This window comes from Malaclemys terrapin, chromosome 12, assembly GCF_027887155.1.
Source record: "Malaclemys terrapin pileata isolate rMalTer1 chromosome 12, rMalTer1.hap1, whole genome shotgun sequence".
Classification (NCBI taxonomy): Eukaryota; Metazoa; Chordata; order Testudines; family Emydidae; genus Malaclemys; species Malaclemys terrapin.
The window spans coordinates 31,642,542-31,667,237 of record NC_071516.1 but is presented as its reverse complement, the minus strand read 5'-3'; the positions used below and the strand labels follow the sequence as shown (position 1 = coordinate 31,667,237).

The 24,696-nt window shown below is 44.8% G+C and overlaps 1 protein-coding gene across 4 annotated transcripts in view; it reads left to right on the top strand.

Annotated features, from left to right (window-relative positions):
- The window catches only part of RALGAPB (Ral GTPase activating protein non-catalytic subunit beta), a 129,407-nt gene that overhangs the window by 13,823 nt on the left and 90,888 nt on the right, over positions 1 to 24,696 (top strand). For all 4 annotated transcript variants that reach the window (XM_054045324.1, XM_054045323.1, XM_054045322.1 and 1 more), the window contains exons 4-6: positions 11,271 to 11,434; positions 12,120 to 12,306; positions 17,861 to 17,992. In XM_054045324.1, the coding sequence (XP_053901299.1) occupies positions 11,271 to 11,434; positions 12,120 to 12,306; positions 17,861 to 17,992 (483 nt within the window). The remainder of the gene's footprint in view (positions 1 to 11,270; positions 11,435 to 12,119; positions 12,307 to 17,860; positions 17,993 to 24,696) is intronic.

Below are 24,696 nucleotides of genomic sequence, written 5' to 3'. Positions count from 1 at the left end.
GGTGGTAATACACTTTGTCCTTTCTATGTTGAATGCATATGTAGCTCAATATCGAGGAAGGGATTACAGTCTGTCTGCTGAAGCTGCTGCTGTTTACAACTCCGCCTCTGTACTTCAAGAGCCATACTGTGATTAGTCTCTGAATACCCTATTGCTGACTACTGCTTGTCAGGTGATATATCTGTTACTGATGACTCTCAGCTGTTGACGTCAATGATGCACTGCTTCAAGTTATGCTTCAGTGTGTCTATGAAGCATTTCTTCTGGCCATCTTGTGTGTGGTTACCTACTTCCAGTTTGCTGTACAGCAGCTGCTTTGGCATTCTGGTGTCATTCATCCTGAACACATGACCAATGAGCATGGCTTCAATCCCTGTGGAGTGGCTGCATTCCAGAACTTTATTCTGCTGTTTGATGCAGAGTATGGTATGCAGTTGTCATAAATGGAATTTATCTAGAATGGGGTGGGCAAACTTTTTGGGCCAAGGGCAACATCTGGGTGGGGAAACTGTATGCAGGGCAGGGGGTTGGGGTGTGGGAGGAAGTGCAGGTGTGGGAGGGGGTGCAGTGTGCAGGAAGGGGCTCAGGGCAAGAGATTGGGGCAGAGGAGGAGTGCAGGGTATATGAGGGGGCTCAGTGTAGGGGGTTGGGTGCAGTAGGGGTGTGGAGTGCAGGAGGGGGCTCGGCAGGGGATTGGGGTGGACAGGGGTGCAATAGGGAGCTCAGGGCAGTTGGTTGGAGTGTAGGAGGGGGCTCAGGGCAGGGAGTTGGGGTGCAAGGTGCAGGCAGGGGCTTAGGGCAGGGAGTTGGGGGGGTGGGGTGCAGGAGGGGCTCTGGCCCAGCGACTCTTACCTAAAGCAGCTCTGAGGTGTCAGTGGCACACACCGGGGCCCGGGCAGGCTCCCTGTATGCCTGCCCTGTCCCCAGCCCCATGCCACTCCAGGAAGCGCTGCAGCCCCTGCGGGAGGTGGGGCGGAGGGCTCCGCATGTGCTGCCCTTGCTGCACCTCCAGGTACCTCCCATTGGCTCTGGCCAATGGGAGCTGGAGATGGGAGGAGGGAGGGAAGGCAGTGCCTGGAGGCAAGGGCAACGCACAGAGCGCTCTGCCCCCCTCCCTGCCCAGGGGCCGCAGGGATGTGGTGCTGGCTGCTTCTGAGAGGGGCGCGCGGGGCCCACGGCACCACGGTGGGCAATCCTGCGGGCCAGATCCAGAGCCCTGAAGGCCCAGATCTGGCCTGCGGGCTGTAGTTTTCCCACCCCTGATCTAGAAGCTTGATGTGATGCAGGGCTCGCACTTATAAAACAAATTGGACAGCACATCTGCTTTAATCTCTTAGCTTTGTTTGAAGCTTAATACAGTATTGCTGCCAGATTCTGCCTGATAGTCTGCCAATGAGGAACTGGTTTTGTTAATGCAACTTGTCAGCTCCTTGTCTAGAGTAGCATCATTCACCAATATGCTGCCAAGATAGCAGAAGTCTGTAACAGCATTCAGCTGTGTGTTGCTGATGGTGACTTCTGGTTTCTTGTTGGGTTTCCTGGTGGAGGTTGATACATGACTTCTTTATTATTAAAAAAAAAAACAAAAAAAAACAGCCTCTGTTTTTGTAGACTCTACAATTTTGTCTGTAATAAATTGTATATCTTCTTGAGTAGGTCTCTCTAGAGTGCAGTCATTCACATACAGCAGCTCATCAACAGCTGCCTCAGATCTTGGTGGAGGGTTGCAGCATGTTTAGGTTGAATAATTTTTCCAGAGGATAGGAAAGCTATCCTGATACCAAGTATCCGAGGGGTAGCCGTGTTAGTCTGAATCTGTAAAAAGCAGCAGAGGGTCTTGTGGCACCTTATAGACTAACAGACGTATTGGAGCATAAGCTTTTGTGGGTGAATGCCAGGCGTCTGAAGTGGGCATTCACCCACAAAAGCTTATGCTCCAATACGTCTGTTAGTCTATAAGGTGCCACAAGACCCTCTGCTGCTTTATCCTGATACCAGCATTCGGGTCTCTTGTAGCATCACTTAGTGTTGCTGCATAGAAGACTTTGAACAGGATTGGATTAATTATGCAGCCCAACTTACCCATTTCCTATCACTAATGTTCATACTGAACGGATGTGCACAGACTCATCTGAGCATTTCGTTATGCCATAGCCTCAGAATGTTGGTGAATTTTTCTGGATAACCAAACTTATGTAATAGTTGCCAAAGTCCAGATCTGCTGTCAGTGTCAAATGCTTTAGCCAAGTTAATGAAGACAGGTGTAAAGGTTCTCTTGCTGTTCTCTGCATTGCTCCTGCATCTGACTAGCTACAAATATGTCTGCTGTTCCTTGCATTGTCCTGAAACAGCATTGTGAGTCTGATAGCACACCATTAGCGATGTTGCATAGCAGACAGAGTACTCTGTCCAGAATCGTTCCAGTGCTCGTAAGTAATGAGATACTGTGATAGTTGCCACAGTTGGACTTTCACCTTTCCTCTTGTATGTGGTGACAGTGGTGGCATCGTTGAAGTCTTTCAGTACTCTGTATAGTGAATCTCCATGTAGTTGTCTCAGTAAGGTCTCTCCTCAGTGCTTGACTATTTCTGCAGTAATACCATCAGATCCCTGCAGTTCCTCATGGCACTGACTGCAGTGCCGACTCCATCAAGGGATCGGGCTGTGTCCATGTTGGCAGATCCACTGCTCTTATTTGTGCCTCGTCTACAGCGTTGGCTGGTGTGTTCAGAACAGGGATCTGAAACTTTTGGCATGCAGTCCGCCAGGTTTGTTTGGCCAAACCTGCGGATGCAGCAAGTAATCGCAGCTCCCACTGGCCACAGTCCGCCACTCCAGGCCAAAGGGGGCTGCGGGAAGCCACGGCCACATTGGCCTAGAGTGTCAAACTGCGGCCAGTTGGAGCTGCGATCAGCCAAACCTGCGGACGCGGCAGGTAAACAAACCGTCCCGTCCCGCTAGGGTGCTTACCCTGGCAGGCCCTGTGCCAAAGGTTGCCGATCTCTGGTTCAGAAGATCACTGAAATGCTGTTGGCATCCCTGATAGGATGTCTCCTTTGTTGGTGATCAGCGATAAGCTGTCTGCACTCTTTAAAGGCACTGTAGTGGTGTGTGTAGAACCATATACATCTTTCAAAGCAGCATAGAAGTCTTTGGTCTTGTGTCTAAGGCTAAGACTTTGTCATGGTTATTTTTAGTAAAAGTCATGAACAGTTGTGGGCAATAAACAAAAATTCACAGAAGCTGTGGCCTGTCTGACTTTACTAAAAATAACCAGGGGGGAAGAACTGGCAGGTGAGCGGAGGATGAATTAGTAGCGGTTGGATTTCTGAGTCATTCTCATCATACCAGGCTTGGTGATGTCATTTTGCTGTACCCAAGATGGCAAAAGCTGCTTAATGTATAGTATTGTGAAGAGCTGCCCATTCACTGTTTACATTAGCACTAGAAGTCAAGCCAGCAAGGTCAGGCAGAGCTGCTCTGATGTTTGTTGCAGAGCTGCGCTTATGTAGCTTCATCTTGTAATTGCTATATGTTGAGCTATCTGATCGGTTTAAATCGGTGGTGGGCAACCTGTGTCTGGTCATTGGCCGCAAGACAGTGTTTACGTTGACCTTTCCGCAGCTCCCATTGGCCAGAAATGGCAAACTGTGGCCACTGGGAGCTGCGGACGGCCAATGTAAACACTGTCTCGTGGCCCGCCAGCAGATTACCCTGACGGCCTGTAGGTTGCCCACCACTGATTTAAATAATGACTTGCGGTGTGCTTGCCATATTAACAAATAAAATTTTGGAGCATATCATGCGATGGTCTATCCTGTGCAAGGCTGCAGTTATTCATGCGTCCTGTAGATCTTGCTGCCAGATGATAGTATAGTCAATAAGATGCCATTGTTTGAATCCTGGGTGTGTCCATGAGGATTTCTTTTTGGTCTGGTAGGTGGAAAAAGGCTTTCATGATCGCTAGCTGCTGCTTGACACATTCACTGAATAGCAGAGTTTCATTGCTATTCTTTCCCAGTCCCATGCTGTCCTATGGTATTCTGCCAGTTGACTGCATTACTTCCACCTTCGCACTGAAGACCCCTTTTTGATGATCAGTTTATTGGATGCCAGTGTAAACACTATGAGGTTTTTGTCTGTCACTGTGGAACTTTTCTTTCTCTGTCTGCATTTGTCATGATGGGAGTGTATGCTCTGATGGTGGTAGCGTACCGCTTGTTTCAGTGGCAACTGTAGAGTCATGAAATGATCACTTATGCCTTTAGATAGACTTTTGAGCTTGGCAGCAGTGCACATGCTAATGGCAAAGCCAACATGTGACTGTCATGGCTCTGTGGATGGACAGTTGCTAGAAGAATGTGTACCTTCCACTGATCTCTGCAAGTTGCTCTTTGTGACAATTAGTGAAATCTGACTTGCCAACGATGGCCAGTTCTCTTGCAACAAGGGCTGTGCCTTTGCCAGGTTTGCTGCTGGTAGGATAGTTGCATAATCCCATGAAGCTGTTCCATGTAGAACATAACATAAAATTATTGTAATAGTAAATTTTTGCTTATTTGCTGACTTATAGGAGCATGACCTTCCGCATACAGTGGTCTGGTCTGCTTCTATGGAAGCAGATAGTTTAATATGCTCCTGTTTATTTATCTTGTGAACTAGGAGACAGAAGGTGCATCTGTATATGGTATTAGACAGTTATTGGAATATTGTGTCCAGTTCTGATGTCAACACTTAAAGGATGTTAATGAAAAGAGTTCAGAAAAGAGCTACAAGAATGATTTGAGGTCTGTAAAATATGCCTTTTAGCAGAAAAACTTAGGAAACAATCTATTTAGTTTATCCAAGACAAAGTTAAGAATTGACATAATTATGATCTACAACTACCTGTGTAGGAAAGAAGTATCTGATAGATTTCATTTTAGCAGAAAAAGGCATAATGAGATCTGATGTTGAAACTAGAGAAACTAGAAAAATTCAGAATAGAAATCAAGTGCAGAAGTTAAATAGGGGGTAATAAATCGCTGGAACAACTTACCTAGGGATGTGGAGGACTCTCCATCCCTTTGCAGTCTTTAAATTTAAAACTAAATAGCTTCCTGAAAGAGATGCTCTAGCTCTGAAAGAAATTTGTGGGCTTGATGCAGGAAACACTGAGGGAGATTTGTTGGCCTGGGTTATGAGGAAGGTCAGGATGGGTGATCATAGACATCCCTTAATATCTATGAATATGCATTCCAGAATTCATGATGATTAAATATCCAGGGTTTTGGAGCTGTGCTCTGGCTCCGCTCCAGCTCCAGGCAAAAACCTGCTGCTCCGCTCTCCAGGTCCAGGCTCCACTCCAAAGCCCTGTAAATATCAGTAGGTTTCATGTCATAAAGATGACATAACTTTTATTTGCAGACAGCATAGGAAGCTTTTTGATAAGCGAGATCCCCTTTTTATGAGTGGATACAAGAATTTTAGAACTGATTCTCTACAGATACATGATGGCTCTGCTGCTCACGTGAAATCCATGGAAGCAGAAACTATCAATTTTGTCCACAAAAAACTCTTCTTACTAAACTGCACCATAAAATGCAATATGTGGACTTCCAAAAACTTGCCACCTTGTTCCATCACCTCTTCCACACTCACTGAATATGGATTTCAGTTTTAAAAATTATGAAATATTTTGCAAATGAAAAAAAAAATGAAGTCCATTTTGCATCAAACTACGATTTAAGAGAACTATTGGCAAAATCTTAAAGCAGTCTCAGGTGCACATTGAGAGTTAGACATATTACTTTGTTGGCACTGATATGTCAAAAGCTGAGCAGGTGTCAGTTGACATCAGGTTTATGCAGGCTAGAAAACTTTGTCAAAGTAGATGTGGAATCTGGGACAGCTGATGATGTAACACAGGGCATAAAAATATGTTTTAGGAAGTGCTGTGCCTGATGAAACTGATAAAGGCTATCCTACTCTTTATGCCCACAGGGAGGGTAAATTTGAAGAGGTAAAAACTTCTGGTTGTTGAGGCAAAGCTTCAGGAAGATCAGATCTATATCCTTGAAGCTGCCGTTGACTACATGGATAGCAGTTTTTGCAGTCTACAACAACCACCATTCATGTGTTTTCAATAGTTTGAATTTACACTCTGATCTAGTGATTAAGAATGATTTGCCTATTATGATAACATACAAATCAATGATCTGTTTAAGCACTTCGCACAGGTATTAAATGAGGAAGAAGAGGAGTGTATCGTCTGTCAGTGGCTGACTCTAAAATTACATTTATCTATCACCAAGCTTAACACATCCAGTTCGCATGCCTGTTTAATAAAGTTTTTAGTAACTAAGCCATTTGCCTTGCAGGATATATTAGTGTAGATGGATGTACTGTGCTTGTATTGCATGCCTTTAGAGTCGGTTCAAAACACATGTCGTGGCCACACAGTAAACGCTGACCACAACCTACTCTTGCTATAGCATAGGACTAGACCTAATGCTAATCTGTACGATTAGCTCTAAAGTGCAAAGCAAAAGGACCATTCAGTAACTTGCTTCACATTCTAATACCTGAATATTTAATAATCTTAGTTTTGACTTGGTCTCAGACTACAGGTAGAAGTGACATTTTAGTTTATATTAAAGTAAGGTCAAAAGTAAGCATAAAATGATCAGACTATTTAAACAAGCAAAAAACCATGGCAGAGAAATCCCCAACCTCGTCCTCCTATCTGCATTTTCAAGCACTGACTAAGGGAAACTCTCAAAGGCATTTAGTTATTTTATTGTATTTTTGTAATGACTCTGATCCCTGCAGCTGTAGAGTAGGTGCTCTGTGATGGCATAATTTCTGTTTGTCATTTTGCTGTACCTGTTGTGGGTGAGATTTCACAAGCTGGTCTTTCAGGCCACAGAAGCAGCAGTATCTAGATATGGTTGTTCTCTTTAAGGATTAAATAAGATTTGTGGAGGGTACAAAGGAAATATTCAGGAGTCTCAGTTGTATGTAGGCAGTCCTACTGGCCCCCATTACAGCAGTGAGTCCTTAACAATCTTTAATATGTTTACCCTCACAGTACTCTCTGAGGTAGGGAGGTGCTGCTATCTCCATTTTATGGGTGGGGAACTAAGGCATAGAAAGTCAATGTGTCTTGAAGGTTGTTTGGTGGAGCAGGGACTTGAACCAAAGTCTCCCAATTATTAGGCTAATACTCTAACCACTGGACCATCCTTCTAAGGGTATTAAACTTACTACAGACTTAAATTCTAGTTAATTTTCAGATACTTACTTCTGAGATGGGTAAGGGAAAAGGTGAGGGCTAAGAAAAATAACATTAAAATTAGGCTTCTGTTTTATCAATTTTAAAAAAAAGTATTCTAGAAGCCCTAGCCCCCTTTGAAGCTGTGATGAAGACTTTGAAAGCATGAACCAAGTGCATCCTTAAAATGTTGTCTACATGAGTCTGTAAAGAGCCTAGGATGATAATCTAAGAGGGGTGAAATTCTCTCTTCATGTCAGTAGTGACTCATCTGTCCAGCGATGACCTAAATCACATTAACAGGAACACCCAGCCAATGTGCTTATCCCAACGGTCTCCTGGGCCTCTCTAGGTGCCAAAAGCCCCAACTGTTTCCTACCTGGCTGCTATACTTGCAGCTTCCCCTGACCGCTCTGAAAGTTTTATGCATTATCAACCTAAAATTCTGTGGCACAATGAAAACCGGAAAATAGGGAGCCTGCATAAAATCAACTAAATTTATATCCAGATAAGTGAAACTCTGCGGATTGCATTTTCATATTTAGTTCAATAAAAACATCAGTTATAATATGAGAAGCTTCCAGAGCAATTCCACAATTCCCACAGAGGCTACAGCTCCAGGTACCTGGCTACAGAATTAAGGTCCACATTGTCAGACTTCAGCGGAATTTTACTTAACGTTTGTCAGATAGAAATAAAGTAGGCCGGAGAGACTGCTGGATGGCTCTGTGAGAGATGATGCGCCCATTCTACCCCATACGCCTCCTGCTATGCTCCCCATAGTTTCTTCCCCTATGTTCCAGGGCCTGAGCTTTGTCTCCTCCAGGCTGCTTTTGGCAGCTCAGCAGTCCTCTTGGCTGTTTCCATTTGGTATCCGGTCTGTCTTGTTTTCTTTCTCCTGCCCCTCCCACCCCCCCAGAATAGCTGACCGATTGCTGCAAAACTGGAGCTGGTAGCTGCTGGGAGGGAGAGAAGCCGCACACAGTCAGTGGGTGAGGGAGACCACTTCCAAGCTCCTGTTGCTTCCTGTTGCCCCACTGCAGTGGGGCAGCACTTACCAAGAATTGTTGGCAGCTATACCTTTATTTTCAAGCCCCTTTTTCTCCCCCCCTCCCTCCTCCAAACAAAAATGAGTCCAAATCGAAGGTGAAATACACCTTTCCCAGGAGCTGACTCAGAACTGTCTCTCATGAGAGCTAAAAATGATCACAGGGTCTGCTACAGTCAAAGCTAAATGCACAGCTGAGCTCTTGGATTGGCTTTCCCCCCAGTAAGCTGTGTGTGTGTATATACACCACCCATGAGGTGTTCATTCTGCACGCTGGGAGGGAAGGAAGAAACTTAGAAAAAAAAAAAAAATCTTGAGTTTTAAGTGGGAGAGGCTCAGATACTATGGGGAGTGCTGGTGGGGGTAGAATTCAGGAGAATACTTCTGCCGCCTCTTTTTGTGGAATAAAAGTATTCCCTACACCTGTATTACAGCATTCAATCCACACCATAAATACATTTTCTTGGTCCTGGTGAAATAGTTTCCTTTCCTACCCCCTGGAAGTGATGTAGCTATTAGCTGCCAGGAGCGCAGTAGTCCAGAGTTGTGATAAGAGGGTGCTGATATCTAAAATAGCTCAAGTGCACATCCTCCATCTAGGAGATGAGTGCATGAGGAAGGCTGGCTATCCCGAGTCAACCTAATTAGTTACAAATGAGCAGACTTGAAATGGCAGGTAGAGAACAGAGGTTAAAAAAGACTTGATGCCCCCAAAAGTAAGTGTTCATAAATATTTTTATAATACTCAGACCAACATTTAGTCCCCTAAAACAGCAGTATGTACAGAATCCATGCCTGCGATAGTTATAGTGCTAAAACAGTTAATCTGTGTTCACTTTTGAGACCTATAGCATCAAGAGCGATGAATATGAATGAGAGAGAGCAGAGTAACTTGGAATTGCTCGTAGCTGGCTGATCAACCGGAAAGAAGTCCCCTACATCCTTCCCTCTCATGTCAGCCTGACTTCTAGCCCCAACGAAATGAACCCTAACCTTAGCTACCGTGCTTGATTCAAGAAGCATTGAATTACTAAAATGCAATAGCAGTGGCAGTCGTTACAGTCAGATAATGCCCCAGTGCCACACATGCTTCCAGTTGCATTAGATCAGGGGTTCTCAAATGGGGTTGGGACCCCTCAGCGGGTCGTGAGGTTATTACATGGGGGGTCATGAACTGTCAGCCTCCACCCCAAGTCCCACTTTGCCTCCAGCATTTATAATGGTGTTCAATATATAAACGTTTTTAATTTATAAGGGAGTCGTACTCAGAGGCTTGCTATGTGAAAGGGGTCACCAGTATAATAGTTTGAGAACCACTGCATTAGATGAACAAAATGCTCAGGCTCTGGCAGATCTTGTCTTAAAAGTATGTATGGGGAATTTTTTATAGATGGTACTCTGCTGAAATGCCTTAATCTGGCCCAAATTTCCCTTTTCTGTAAGCCCTGAACTCCTTTAGTTTGTTGCTGCTTCAAACTGTTTGCCTCCATCACAAAAATCTCCTGAATGTGTGAGCATGGAGTGAGTGCTTTTGCCTTGCCCTTCCTAATCAGGTGGGATTCATGCATGACATTTGCATGCTATAAATTTATGATGTTAATGGCATCCTGTCATCAAGCATGGAGTGACAGAAAACATATAATGGCTGGTGCTATGGAAAAGCTTTTGTCATTGTCACTTGCCCTATCTCATCTTTGTATTTCACAAAGTGACTTTTCAAAGGGGTAGAGAAATCCAGACAATCTCATCAAAACTCACTCCGCTGTGGTATATGAGAGTCAATATTATTTTCATGATGGGATAACCCTAAGAATTAATGTATTAAAACTCTGGCTTCCATGAACAAGCTTTCTCTATATGCAGAGGATCTCCTTAATCTGCTTTCCTATTCTAGTGACTTTTCTAGAATTTTTAAAAAGCTTAGGAGATTGTAGGCTTATGGTCAGTTGGGGATAGGAAGCATTGGAGGAGGTGGCAAAGAAGTCAAACTAGTTTGCTAGCACCATTCTCTCCTGCTTCCCAATACAACACTTCTCTTCTGAAGTAGATATCTGGCCATAAGCGAGTCCTGACATCTCCATTATGTTCACGTTTATTTTTGTCTTGTCTAGGATATATTCTCTTGGATAAGTGGGCTCCTTTTTGGTGACATGTGAGGTATCGAGTCAGTCTAATCTGCATATCCTGCACAAAGAGGAAGTCCGGATCCCTTTTGCTCTCCCTATGCCATTTAAAAAAATACTTAATGTGGTAGTCAGCTCCTTCATCTTTGCCAATCTAACTGTGACTTCAAAATACCCTTCTTACATCATAAGCTCTGTGGAGCAGGATCATGTCACTGTCCACATTTATACAGCATATTGCACAATAGGATCCCCATCCTGACCAAGCTTCGTGTAATATACATATTATATAAGGATGCTCTGACTATAGATAGGCGTAGATGAAAGTTGTCATTCCTGGGATGAATGGGTGAGGCAGATTGGGGACTGGTTTATTTGGTAAGCTTTGTAAGTTACATGTGCCTGGAATAATTAGGAGCACTCTTAAAAATCAAAATAATACATACCACACTTTAATTCTGCCTCTCTGCCTACCCCATATGTGTCTTTATGCGTTTTACATGATCTCATGGCATTAGGTGATGAGCCATTCGCTTAGCAATTGGAATATAATGCAAAGGAGCTGTACTTTCTCTAACTGTAATTGTGTAGCATTTTGTATGAGTGCATGTTTGTGTAGTGTCATATGAAAGAGCTATTGTACTGTATACTTCACTACACTGAGGCAGACTTGGATTCCCGTGAAGCATCTTAGCTCAAAGTTTGGTTCAATAATATTGCCATTTTAAGTTCTTTTGCATATAACACAGTGAATTTTAGGTACTGTAGTCAATCTTAAAGGTATAGATTCTTATTATTTTTTTTATTTTTGAGAGAGAGAGACTCTAATAGTGTTCTTCTCTTATAGGCACGACCCAGGGTCCAGTCAGAATAGACTATGCTTGCAGGTTTTGAAGGCTGTCCAGAAATTGGCTCGTGAGTCAACCATCATGGCTCGAGAAACTTGGGAGGTTTTATTATTGTTTCTCCTACAGATTAATGACACTCTTCTGGCAGCTCCCACTGTGCAAGGTTTGTGTCTTAACCTTTATTTGCTTTGCTTACGGATATAAGGGATTTTGGCCCCCGAATGTAGTTTGTTTTCTTGTTGAAAAACAATCAAAAGTTGCTGGTGGCCATGTAAGAACAACAACCCATCTCTTGTATTCCAACTCTGAATTAAAGTTGGATGGCCTGAAATTGAACCTGCTTAAACAATTTTTGTCCTGTATGAATTGTCAGAACATACTCTGCAAGACACATGATTGTCCATCCAACTATAAACTCCGATTACTGGGTCTTCTGTCTTGGTGGTCCCATAGTTCTGTCTGTCAGCTACGTATTATCTTTATTTCCCCCTAGCTAGAGAGAGAGTGTGAAGACACGTCCGTATCTACCCACCTGTAAACTAATACGTTCATGGTCAGGTGTTCGCATTACCCATATGGCTAGGCTTTACACTATCAATTATAACATTTGGACTTTTTAAAAGCATGGATGCACCTGTAGAAAGTAAGCAAATGGTACTGTTGTAGATCAGAATAGATTTAAGGGTATTTAAACATTGCTTATAAAATGAAATCTATATAAATTCAAAGTGATATGAGCATGATAGCCATGAGATTCCTTTAGGATCAATAGGGTTTCCTAGGGGAGATGGCTGAAAGAAATCTAGAGTCTTAAATGGCTTTAAATGTTTGTTTTGTTCCTGCATAAGGTGGCATTGCTGAGAATCTGGCTGAGAAACTGATTGGTGTGCTCTTTGAAGTGTGGTTGCTAGCTTGCACTCGGTGCTTTCCAACACCCCCTTATTGGAAAACTGCCAAAGAAATGGTGGCCAACTGGCGGCATCACCCTGCTGTAGTGGAGCAGTGGAGCAAGGTTATCTGTGCCCTTACTTCCAGGTAGGTGAAACCTCAAAAGAAACTGACATTCAGATGAACACACTTACAGTGTATGTTGTTCAGCCAGTTTTCTGTGATGGAGTCTTTCATAGCTTGGTATTTTCTGTTCATTTGTGGAATGCAGTTTTAAAGGGACAAATCTATTCCAATATTTGCAGAATAATTGCATGTCCATTATTTCATAACTGCAGATACAGTAATCTATGATATGGTTGGTCACACTTTTGCACACAATAGCAAATTTGAATGATGAGCAGCTCATCTAAAATCTTTTGGTAAACAAAGCAAATGCCTACTAAAACCAGGTAAACTTCAATATCTATGAAGTTTGGTTATATGGATTTTTTTAACCATATTTTTAGTAAATGTTAGCATTCCATAAATGAACAGTTCAGTGTATTGTCTTTTTGTGTCTGTGTATAATCTTAATATCTCTGTTATACAAAGCATTACAATGTTACCTAGTCTTGTTACATATAACGTTCCATTGTTCTGACTTTTTATCTTGTCTACAGTAGCTTTCGGTTCAACTCTAGGAAAACGTCTGCTGTCAAAGTGCTTCTTAAAATCTGAAAATATATGTCTAGAGTTTCCATGCTGTACAGCTTCTCATCACATGTATTTAGAAGATGATGATTGGGGTTGGAAGAAACCTCAGGAGGTTATCTAATCCAATCCCCTGTTCAAAGCAGGACCAAACCCAACTAAGTCATCCCAGCCAGGGCTTTGTCAAGCCGGGCCTTAAAAACCTCTAAGGATGGAGATTCCACCATCTCCCTAGGTAACCCATTCCAGTGCTTCACCACCCTCCTAGGGAAATAGTTTTTTCCTAATATCCAACCTAGACCTCCCCGACTGCAACTTGAGACCATTGCTCCTTGTTTTGTCATCTGGTGCCACTGAGAATAGTCTAGATCCATCCTCTTTGGAACTCCCTTTCAGGTAGTTGAAAGCAGCTATCAAATCCCCCCCCTCATTCTTCTCTTCTGCAGACTAAATAAGCCCAGTTTCCTCAGCCTCTCCTCATAAGTCATGTGCCCCAGCCCCCTAATCATTTTCTTTGCCCTCTGCAGGACGTGATCATTCCCTTGTATTCAACAATGGTGAGGCCTCATCTGAAGTACTGTGTCCAGTTTTGGGCCCCACACTATAAGAAGGATGTGGAAAAATTGGAAAGAGTCCAGCGGAGGGCAACAAAAATGATTAGGGGGCTGGAACACAGGACTTATGAGGAGAGGCTGAGGGAACTGGAATTATCCTAAGTGCAGGACTCTGAACTTGTCCTTGTTGAACCTCATCAGATTTCTTTTGGCCCAAACCTCCAATTTGTCTAGGTCACTCTGGACCCTATTCCCACCCTCCAGCGTATCTACCTCTCCCCCAGTTTAGTGTCATCCGTGAATTTGCTGGGTGTGCAATCCATCCCATTATCCATGAAGATGTTGAGCAAAACCAGCCCCAGGACTGACCCCTGGGGGACTCCGCTTGATACCGGCTGCCAGCTAGTGAAGCCATTGATCACTTCCCTCTGAGCCCGATGATCTAGCCAGCTTTTTATCTACCTTATAGTCAATTCATCCAATCCATTCTTCTTTAACTTGCTGACAAGAATACTGTGGGAGACTGTGTCAAAAGCTTTGCTAAAGTCAAGATATGTCACGTCCACTGCTTTCCCCATATCCACAGAGCCAGTTATCTCTTCATAGAAGGCAATCAGGTTGGTCAGGCATGACTTTTCCTTGGTGAATCCATATTGACTGTTCATGATCACCTTCCTCTCCTTCAAGTGCTTCAATATGGATTCCCTGAGGACCTGCTGCATGATTTTTCTAGGGACTAAGGTGAGGCTGACTGGCCTGTAGTTCCCCAGATTCTCCTTCACAGATTGGCACTATATTTGCCTTTTTCCAAGTGTCTGGGACCTCCCCCAATCACCATGACTTTTTCCAAAGATAATGACCAATGGCTCTGCAATCACATCAGCCAACTCCCTCCGCACCCTCGGATGCATTGGATCTGGCCCCATGGACTTGTGCATGTTCAGCTTTTCTAAATAGTCTTTAACCTGCTCTTTCACCTCTGAGGGCTACTCACCTCCTCCTAATACATACATATATATCCATATTTGTGTGGTATCTTTTATTTTGCACAACTAAATACACAATTCTTCTGGCTATTTTTAGCTGCTTAGATGTAGCTGTGTTGGTAGATGATGTGTTTTTATGATTCATTGATTTGAAAAGAACAGTTGTAACTCCCTTAAAGCATGCATCAGTGTTCTGTTCCACTGCTACTCCATATGCTTTATGCCCAGATCGTACAGCCCTCTGTTGTTGTCTAACAGTTTTAATGCCACTGATATAGAGTAACCTGTGGGTTCTGTGACATTTGTGTAAAATGTAGTACTTCTGTTGTGGATTTGTTTGCTTATTTAATTCTAATATCTAAAGAGCTGAGGTTTTTTTGATGCTAACCTTAAGCTCAGTGGTGCTTCAAGTCTGCATGAGTACCTTTAGCCCAAAGAAATTCCAATCCAACTGCCAAAGGGCAAAGTGACTTTTCAATAAACAACTTTCCTGAATTTGGCTGCTAGTAATATGCTCAGAGTAGGTTTCCTGAATCAAAACAATGGTGATTGGCTAGTCACATAGGAGTTCGTGTGTCTGTAAAAACTTAATATTTTGATATCTAAGAGTATTTCTTCACTTCAGAATTAACTGGGAATCTTCTGAGATGTTGCCCTTTACCGGCTCTCCCACCAGAAAACAAATCTTTCACCCAAATTTAGTTGTGCTCTAAACCCAGGCTAGCTGGACCTGCTGGAGTATAGGCTAGGCTCAGGTTCTGCTTTCACTTGAGCTGGTAACCCACCCATTTTGCATTGAGGACACAGGCTAAATTGCTCACGTGCTGGTAGTCATCTAGTTCCTTCCCACAATTTGCCCCATGTGCTCATAAGGACAGACAAGTTCTCCCACAGTTCACTGGGAAAGAATCCCAGAGCAGTTCAGCTTATTGCAGCACCAAGAACCATAGGATGTGCCCCCAGCACCCCTAGTGAGAGACAGGGGTCAGTGTAGCACCAGTGAAGACACTAACTCGGGTAGGGCTTTGCAGTATGGTTGCTTAGACCTGGGTTCTGAATCCGATCACCTGAGTTAACTCTGCAGTGAAGATATACCCTCATTGTGTTAGAGGAACTGGTTAAAGAGTTAAACCTTAACTTAGCTCTTACTTCGAAAGCAATTAAATTACTACCCAACATGAATTTGTCTTCAGCATTTACCAGGTGCAAATCACTATAATGTCTAGGTGTGAAAATACAATTTCAAGAAAAGCATAATCACCCAGTTGGACATTGCTCTTGCTGTCCTACAGTTTGGCCTCTTAAACTTGATTTTCTTTCCTGCTCTTCCTAGTATAACAAATTTGCTGCTATGAAAAGTGTGGCCTGTGACCTGGGATGCCTGGAGTAGCCCAGACTGAAAATGCCAAGGTCAGGACAGGCTGCGAAAGGAGAGCAGATTCTCCCAAAACTGGTGATTAACCCTATAGTTTGATTCACCAATCAGTCACAAAATTGTGCTTTTGATCCCCCACGCTGGTTATCCAGAAGTTTAAAAATAAATATCACAGCGCCCTTTATTGCATTCCAGTTTCTGGCTCCCAATCCGTGACTAAGTCCAGTAAAGTGAGAAGTTACTTAAAACTCTGTTCACTTTACAAAATGTTCTTCTTATCCCCAAAGGACCAGACACAGTACCAGATCAGTACTTGTTTGGATCTTACCCAAAATATAACTCTGCCAGCCAATCCTTTATTATCTAAAACTAAATGTTTTATTATATAAGAAAAGAAATAAAAGAGAAGAGAGTTGTTAAAGAGTCAAAGTAATTAGATACATGTACATATGACTTCAGAGTTCATATATCAGGTTCTTAACAGCACTGGAGAGTTTGGTGGCTTGTAAAGTATCTGTGGATCATATCCAAAGCTTGGATGGGTCTATCAGTCCTTTTTTCAAAGCTTCAATTTGTAGAAAACTCACTCCAGAGGTGAGAAGCAGGATTGAAGACAAACTGGAGATGATGCAGCTGCCTTTTTATATCCTTTGCCATGTGGCTTGTATATCCTTTGTCCCAAACACAAGCTCACAGCACAAGGGCATGGAAAAGTATTTGGAGTCCCCTGTCCATAAACATGTCCCTACATGTCCCCCTGACTAGGTGTAGCCCCGGCTTCTCTCAATGGGTTCGTTGTACAGCTGATTGCCCTTGATGGGCCATCAAGCAGGCTGGATAGTGCTGATGCCAATCTGTCTGGGGGTGTCTCCCAGAAACACAGGGCAAGTTTGAGATACAGCTATAGCACACACATTTATAATTCATGATACGAAGATTAGCTATAGATAGATATAACAATATTATCATATTTAGCAGATTATAACTTTTCCACTGACGCCATGTAAGGTATATATTGTATACTATTCATTGCTATTTTGTAATATTGGTATCGGTATTTTAAATGTTCACCCATATTCCATGCAGCGTCACAGACAGCAGTCTCAATTAGCTCAGATGGGGCACTAGTTGGAGTGGAAAATATCAAGTGAGGTTTTGTTCCCTCTCCCCCCCACCCCTCCCAGATTGGATAATTTTGAGAAGAGTAAAAACTTGAGATTGAGGTGGCAGGGACTCAATTTGGAGAAGAATGAGACAATTCTAATTGGAATCTGTCTGCCATTTCTCATGGGTTTGCAAGATAGAGGAATTGGAGGTGGCGGTGGGTTGGATCCTAAGTTTCTTTTGGATGGTCAGAAAGCATAAGAAAGGTTTGTTCCATCGCTGCTTGGCCAGAAGGTTATCACTCTTTCCAACTGTGACCTCACTTCAGTTTTCCAGGCCTTTACCACCTTGAGATTGGATCATTGTAATGTACTTTGTGGTGTTATACTTCAGGACCACTTGGAGACTCCAGCTTCTGCAGATTGTAGTGGGTCTGCTTGCTAAGCTTGGCACCTCATGGAGAGCATACATTACACATGGATCTGCACTGGCTCTTTGTTTCCAGGTGTAATTCAATGTGTTGATTCAAATCAATAAAAGCCCTAAGTGGTTTGGGACCTAATTACTTGAGAAACAGCCTCTCTCCTTGCGCGATACCTTGTCAGTTAAAAAAACACATGGCACACAAGCTGGTAGTCCCCTGGTTTTAAACAGCTAGGGTGTGCTGGCAGAGTGTTTTCATAGAGGGCCCCGGCATCTGGAATGCCTTCTTAGTCTGACAGAGTCCAAGCACACTGAACTTCAGGCATGCTCCAAGGCTATAGGCTGAATCTTTTGAGAAGGGTGGGATAGCGAGGGTTAAATGGATTGATGTTTAATTTTGAATGGATGACTGTAAAAAGTTCATGATTTATTTAGTAAGGTTTGTGAGTAGTTTTTTATTTTATATGTGCTTAAAACAATATATGGTGCATCTTTTTACAAATGTAACTACAGTGCAAGTGTGAGGAGTATTGATGTAATGACAGCCTTACTGACTTGTCCCCTAGATTGCTGCGTTTTACATATGGACCTTCATTTCCTCCATTTAAAATTCCTGATGAAGATGCCAGTCTGATTCCTCCTGAAATGGACAACGAGTGCATTGCACAGACCTGGTTTCGCTTTTTACATATGCTGAGGTAATGTCATACTTATAAATGAGCATGGTATAAAGCATGCAAGAATATCAACAAATCCAGGTTGGATGTGAGTGAAGTCCTCCCAGGAAGGAGAGAGAACTAATGTTAAGTGTCTGAAATGAATAAAGCCTACTAAAAGTCCTCATTGTGACAGTGCAACAAGAACAAGGGCTGTGAGTGGGAGTTAGAACACTTTTTTTCTCGTACAACTTTGAACTTACTGGTTTTTGCAGAATTTAAGAGTCTGCCAAAAAAAAAAAAAAAAAAGCTAACTTATGATTTGGAGAAAAAATTGCAAATGTGACCGGATTGTCTTATGAGATTGTAAGCAGGAAGACTAAAACAATAGCTCTAGGAGATGTGAATTGCTTCCATTCATCTCAGTGGGGTATTAAATAATCTTTGTAGGTCATGTTTTTTAATATGGGTGTACATCCTTTTTTTTGTTTATGTTGTTCAAGTGCTTGTTCATGTCCATTCCAATGTAGGTGTGCATGTACCACCGTGGGAAAGTCCCCCATCCCCTTCTCCCAGTGGTATCCGTCAGGTCGGCTGTGGTGCCCTTGGAGTCGTGCCCTCATAGCGCTGGCATATAGGGGCTGCCACCCCACCACTTCTTCAGTTCCTTCTTACCACCCGTGATGGTTGCTGGAACTTCGGCTCGTCCCTTGCGTTCTGCAAATGCCTTTTTTCAGTGGACTTTTTTCAGTAAAAATTTTAAATAGTTACTGTTAGGATTAAGTTAGTTGTTAGCTAAGTAGTGTAATATAGGTAGTCGCGATCCCCGCTTAGCGGGGCTAGGCCGCCCTGCATCACAGTATGCCTTGGTCCCAAGGGTTCAAACCATGTGTGGCATGCCACAAACCAATGTCAGTTAGTGACCCACACAATAGCTGTCTTAAGTGCCTGGGAGAGGCCCACGTGCAGGAATGGTGCAGGAGCTTCAGGCCCGGGACAAAAAAGGACAGGGATGCTAGACTTAAGTTTCCCCCATATGGAAGCAGCGCTCCATCCCCCTTTGGAGCTGCTCACGGGGAATCGGAACCATGTACTTATAGGTTAGTAAGAAGTGCTCTGGAGTCTCTCAGGGTGGTGCAGTGCTGTTCCACATCCCCGATACCAAGGAAGGACTTTGCCACTGATGGTTTGGGGCTTCCAGCACCAATGTAAGTCCCCAGCACAGAGGAAATCAACTCTGGCACGGGACTCTTGGCACTGCACACAATCGCCGGTGCCTAAGAAAAAGCAAAAAAAGACGGACTGGAGGCACTCTCCAACCCCGAGGTCTGCAGGCGATAACTCTTCTGGTAGAGTGCAACCCGTGCTGGGCCACTTGGAGGTGCCAACAGGGTGTGCAGCATCGTCGACTCCAGCCCTGGAAAGGGTGTCGTTGAGTCTAGTACCATTGGACTCCCCGCCAAGGGAGAGCCACCGCGGCATGACAGCCCTAGCTTTACCGTCTATGCCCGAGGCTGTGGGGGACCTCCTTTCCCCCATGGTGCCACCATCCTCGGCCATTCGGGAGCAGTCAGTGGCCGCACCAGAACTGAGGGCCACCATGGCACTGAGACAGGTGCTGGTGAAGGGCGAGCTGATCATGATGGCGTGGCACAAATCCCCTCATTCATGGCACCACTCTCTGGCACTGGTCGGCAGTACCCTGCCTTGGTTGCCAAGAAGCCACTCCTCAGACTCTGATTCGGGAGCAAAGTCCTAAGCCTCACGCAGGAGCAGACGTTGCTCCAATAGGCAGCACTCTGCGACTGGACGTGGGCCGGGGAATGCTACTGGTGGCATGGCCACCAGCACAATGGCAAATGCCCCTGCAGTGGCCATTTTGGAATCCCTGAGCATTCCAACCTATCCAGGGGTCCCAGTCCATAAGATTGTATTCTGCGATATTGGCGGCATGAGCTCCCCAGCCATCTCTCTTGAAACAGGGATCGGTCCCCCGCTGCCGAGCCTGGTGCTGAGCAGGAGGATGCCCCCTCACGGGACCTATATGGAGCAGAGGGAGAAATACAGGGCTAGGTGCCTGTGCAGGCTTCTCCATCTTCCCCTCTCAACGAGGCAGTGGTGGGAACAGCTATGGTGCCCACCCAGGAGGATTATAGGGTGCACCAAGAACTCCTGAGGAGGGTAGCCCAGAACCTGGGCATTCAACCAGAGGAGTTCTCTGAATCCTCCCATGCCTTAGTGGATATTATAATGGCCTCAGGACCATCACGGGTAGCCCTGCCATTGAAGGATGCCATCCTGGAGCCTATAAAAGTTCTCTGGCAGACTCCCACATCCCTCCAACCTCCTGCTAAGAGGATGGAGAGGAAGTACTTTGTCCCTCCCAAGGGGTATACATTTTTGTATATTGCCCTCCCGCCACAACAGGCTCGCTGGTTGTTTCTGCGGTGAACAAAAGGGAGAGACGGAGGCAACCGGTGCCAAGCCCTAAGGCCAAAGATGCCAAAAAAATCAACTTTTTTTGGCAGAAAGGTCTACTCTACTGAGCCACCAGCTCAGGATAGCCAACCACCCAGTGCTCCTGGGTTAGTATGACTTTAATTCCTGGAGTGCTATGGCAAAGTTCAGGGAGCTCTTGCTGCAGGAATCCCGGGGTGAGTTTTCGGCTGTAGTGGAGGAAGACAAAGCGGTGGCCACGGCGTCCCTCCAGGCGGCTCTGGACACAGTAGCCTGCTCCATGGCTTTGGTGGTAGTGGTCATGAGAGTCTGCCCTATGAAGTCCAGCAGGCAATCTAGGACCTGTTGTCCGAAGACAAATCACTCTCTTCAGAGCAAACTGATTTGGAGCTCCATATCTTGAAAGACTCGAGGGCTACTCTGAAATCCTTGGGTCTATGTACACCAGCTCCTGCTAGGAAGCACTATAAGCCCCAACCAATGGCCAGGTTCTACCCTCCGCAGAAGAGACAGGAATACAGCAGGAAAAAGAACAGGCTATAGAAGGAAGCCTCTGTCCCAATCCTCATCTGCCCGAGCACTTGCCCACCAAGACATTTGGTGGTGTCTAAACAGGCCTTTTGAGGGTACGCCTGAGGATGGCATACCAGGACGGTGTCTGGAGCCTATTTCCCCTACGTTTGTGGACCGTTGTCTCACTTCTATCAGGCATGGGCCTGCATTACCATGGATTGCTGGGTGCTGTGCATGGTAGAAGTGGGATACGCTCTTCAATTCAGTTGTTCCCCTCCTTCTCACCCTCCCTGTCCTCCTTCAGGGACCCTTCTCATGAGAGACTTCTAGCCCAGTGGTCTCCAAATTTTTTGATCGCGCACCCCTACCAGTGTGTGTGTAAAAAAAAAAAAAAAAAAAAAAAAAAAAAAAATATATATAAATATATATATATATATATATATATATATATATATATGCGCACCCCTTGCTGCGCTGGCTCTACCATTTTTGCCAAAGCGCCAAAAAAAAAAGCCGCTCGGACTCCCACCCGAACTGCCGAAGCGCAAAAAAAAATCCTCCTGCCGCGCACCCCCAAGGATCCTCTTGTGCACCCCACTTTGGAGACCACTGTTCTAGCCAAAGAGGTGCAGTTGCTCCTAATCCATGGGAGCAGTGGTGAAGTTTCCACCAGTGCTAAGGGGTTGAGGGTTCTACTCCCGTTACTTCCTAATCCCAAAGACCAGTGGCGACTGTGACCCGGGGTGCCTGGGGCAGCCATCACTGAAAATGCCAAGGTCAGGGCAGGCTGCAGAAGAGTGCAGACACTCCCAAAACTGGTGGTTAACACTGAAGTTAAACTCACCAGCCAGTCACAAACTGTGCTACTGATCCCCCACACTGATTATCGAGAAGCTAAAAAAAGAAATCATACTGCCCCCTTTATTGCATTCCAGTTCTCTGGCTCCCAATCAGCACCTAGGTCCAGTACAGTGAGAAGTTATTTAAAAACTTTGCTCACATCTACAAAATGTTCTTTTGACCCCAAAGGGTCAGCCACGTTACTAGGTCAATATTAGTTTTGGATCTTCCCCAAAATACCACACTGCCAATCAGCCCTTTAGTGTTATATTATAAGAGAACCAAGAAGAGAATTGTTAAGTGATAAAGCACTCAGATACATAGACTTCAAAGTCCATCTCTGAGGTTCTTAGCAGTATTAGTGAGTTTGCTGGCTTGAAAGTCCCTCTGGAATACATCCACAGCTTAGATAGGTCTTTCAGCGCTTTGTTTGTAGGAAAGTTACTCCAGAGGTAAGAAACAGGAATGAAGACCAAATTGAGACAATGCAGCTGCTCTTTATATTCCTTTTGCCATGTGGCTTGTACTTCCTGTGTCCCGAACACAAGCTTCATAGCACATAGAAAAGCCTTAGAGTTCTTCTCTGTCCATAGGCATGCCCCTACAAGTCCTGCTGACTCCTAAAGTGTATTCCCTGGCTCCTTTCAGTGGGTTCATTGTACAGCTGAACCCTTGATGGGCCATCAAACTGGCATCGGCACTGCCTAGCCTATCTCTCTGGGGTGTCACCCAGATGCACAGAACAAGTTTGAAATACAGATATACATATCTATAACTCATGAAACAAAGGTGATACAAACACATAAACAAGATTATCATACTTGGCAAATCATAACATTTTCACGGATACCTTACACAGCATATCTGATCAGATTCCTTACAATTAAATTAAATTAATGGAGATATCCTATCTCCTAGAACTGGATGGGACCTTGAAAGGTCATCGAGTCCAGCCCCCTGCCTTCACTAGCAGGACAAAGTACTGATTTTTGCCCCAGATCCCTAAGTGGCCCCCTCAAGGATTGAACTCACAACCCTGGGTTTAGCAGGCCAATGCTCAAACCACTGAGCTATCCCTCCCCCCAATTTTATAATATTGGTATCAATAGTCTTATAAATGTCTCTCATATTCCATACAGCATCACAGCGACCTCAGAATGACTGTTGGATTTGCAAAACCTCAACAGGTTCGTGAAGAAACTGAAGTTCTGCATAGTCTCCTTGGCCTCCATTATCCGCTGTCTGGATCCAGGGGACTGGTACGCCGTCCTTGATTTAAAGGACATATATTTCTAGATTGCTATCTTTCAAGGGCACAGAAGGTACTTACGATTTGTGGTAAACCACAATAGTAATAGTTTACGGTACTCCATTTCGGTCTGTCAGCAGCTCCATGGGTGTTCACGAAGTGCATGAGAGTTGTTGCAGCCTTCCTGAGGAGACAAGGGGTGCTGGTGTCAGAGATTGGTCCAGGGGCCATATGGAAGCAGATGTAAAACTGATACAGTCAACTTTTCAGGACCTGGGGCTGTCGACAAATATGCAAAAATCCACTTTTTCCCCAGTTCAAATAATAGAATTTATAGGAGCAGTCCTCCATGCAAACCAGGCCAGAGCTTTTCTCCCAGAGAGTCAGCTCAGAGCTATAGAGGCACTCCTAAAGAGCCTGAGAGATCACCCCATCACTACAGCAAGAAACTGCTTAAAGCTTCTAGGGCATGTGGCATCGTGCACCCATGTGGTGCAATGCACAAGACTGCAATTAAGACTTCTCCAGTCTTGGTTGGCATCACCTGGACAAGGTGGTCTCATTTTCCCCTGTTTGGTGATTTCCACCCTCCTCTGGTGTCTGGACCTGGAGACGGTGTGTGCAGGAGTCCCATTCTTGAGACCTCCACCGTCAAGGTCTCTTGTCATAGATGCATCGGAGATGGAATGGGGGGCTCACCTAGGGACCTTCAGGACTCAAGGCCATTGATCCCCAGAGGAACTTGAGTTGCACATCAGTGTGAGAAAATTGCAGGCAGTGTGCCTAGCCTGCCAAGCTTTCCATCCGCATCTGGAGGGCAACTGCATGTCTGTCCTCACAGACAACACAACAGCAATATTTTACATAAACAAGCAGGGCAGAGCTCGCTCCTCTCCCCTATGTGAGAAGGTTTGTGCCTATGGGATTTCTGTATAGCCCATTCCATTCACCTCAAAGCCTCCTACCTCCCAGGGTCGCAGAACAAGTTAGTGGATCATCTCAGCAAATCCTTTTCCAACCATCACGAGTGGTCCATTCGTGCAGACGTCATGTTTTTCAGAGATGGGGATTTCCCCAGGTAGATCTGTTTGCAGTGAAGTACAACAGGAAGTGTCTTCAGTTCTGCTCCTTCCTAGGCCACCGTTTGGGTTCGCTCACAGACACCAGGTCTTCTCTACATTCCCTCCCACTCCTCTCATACACAGGGTCCTTCTGAAGGTCAGAAGGGATAGGACAGGGCTGATCCTGATGGGCCAGGTCTGGCCTGGCCGCACAGGCACTGGTTCACCACCCTCCTAGATCTCTCGACGGACACCTCCATCACCCTATCACTACTTCTGGACTTGATCTTTCAAGATCAGTCGCCTATGTTACCCAAACCTTAAATCGCTCCACCTCACAGCATGGAAGCTCCATGGCTGAACCCAGCAGAATGGGCTTGCTCGGGGCCGGTTCATGAAGTGCTCTTGGGTAGCAGGAAGCAGTCTTCTAGGGCCACTTACCTGGCAAAGTGAAAGATTCTCGATCTGGTCAATGCAGAAGGGTGTTTCGCCTACTGAGTCATCACTGCCCTTCATTTTAGATTACCTGCTTCACTTAAAGCAAGAGGGTCTGACGGGGTCATCCATCTAGCTGCAATCTCTGCATTTCACCCTTGGGTGGGCGGCCGGCCGGTCGGTCTTCTCAA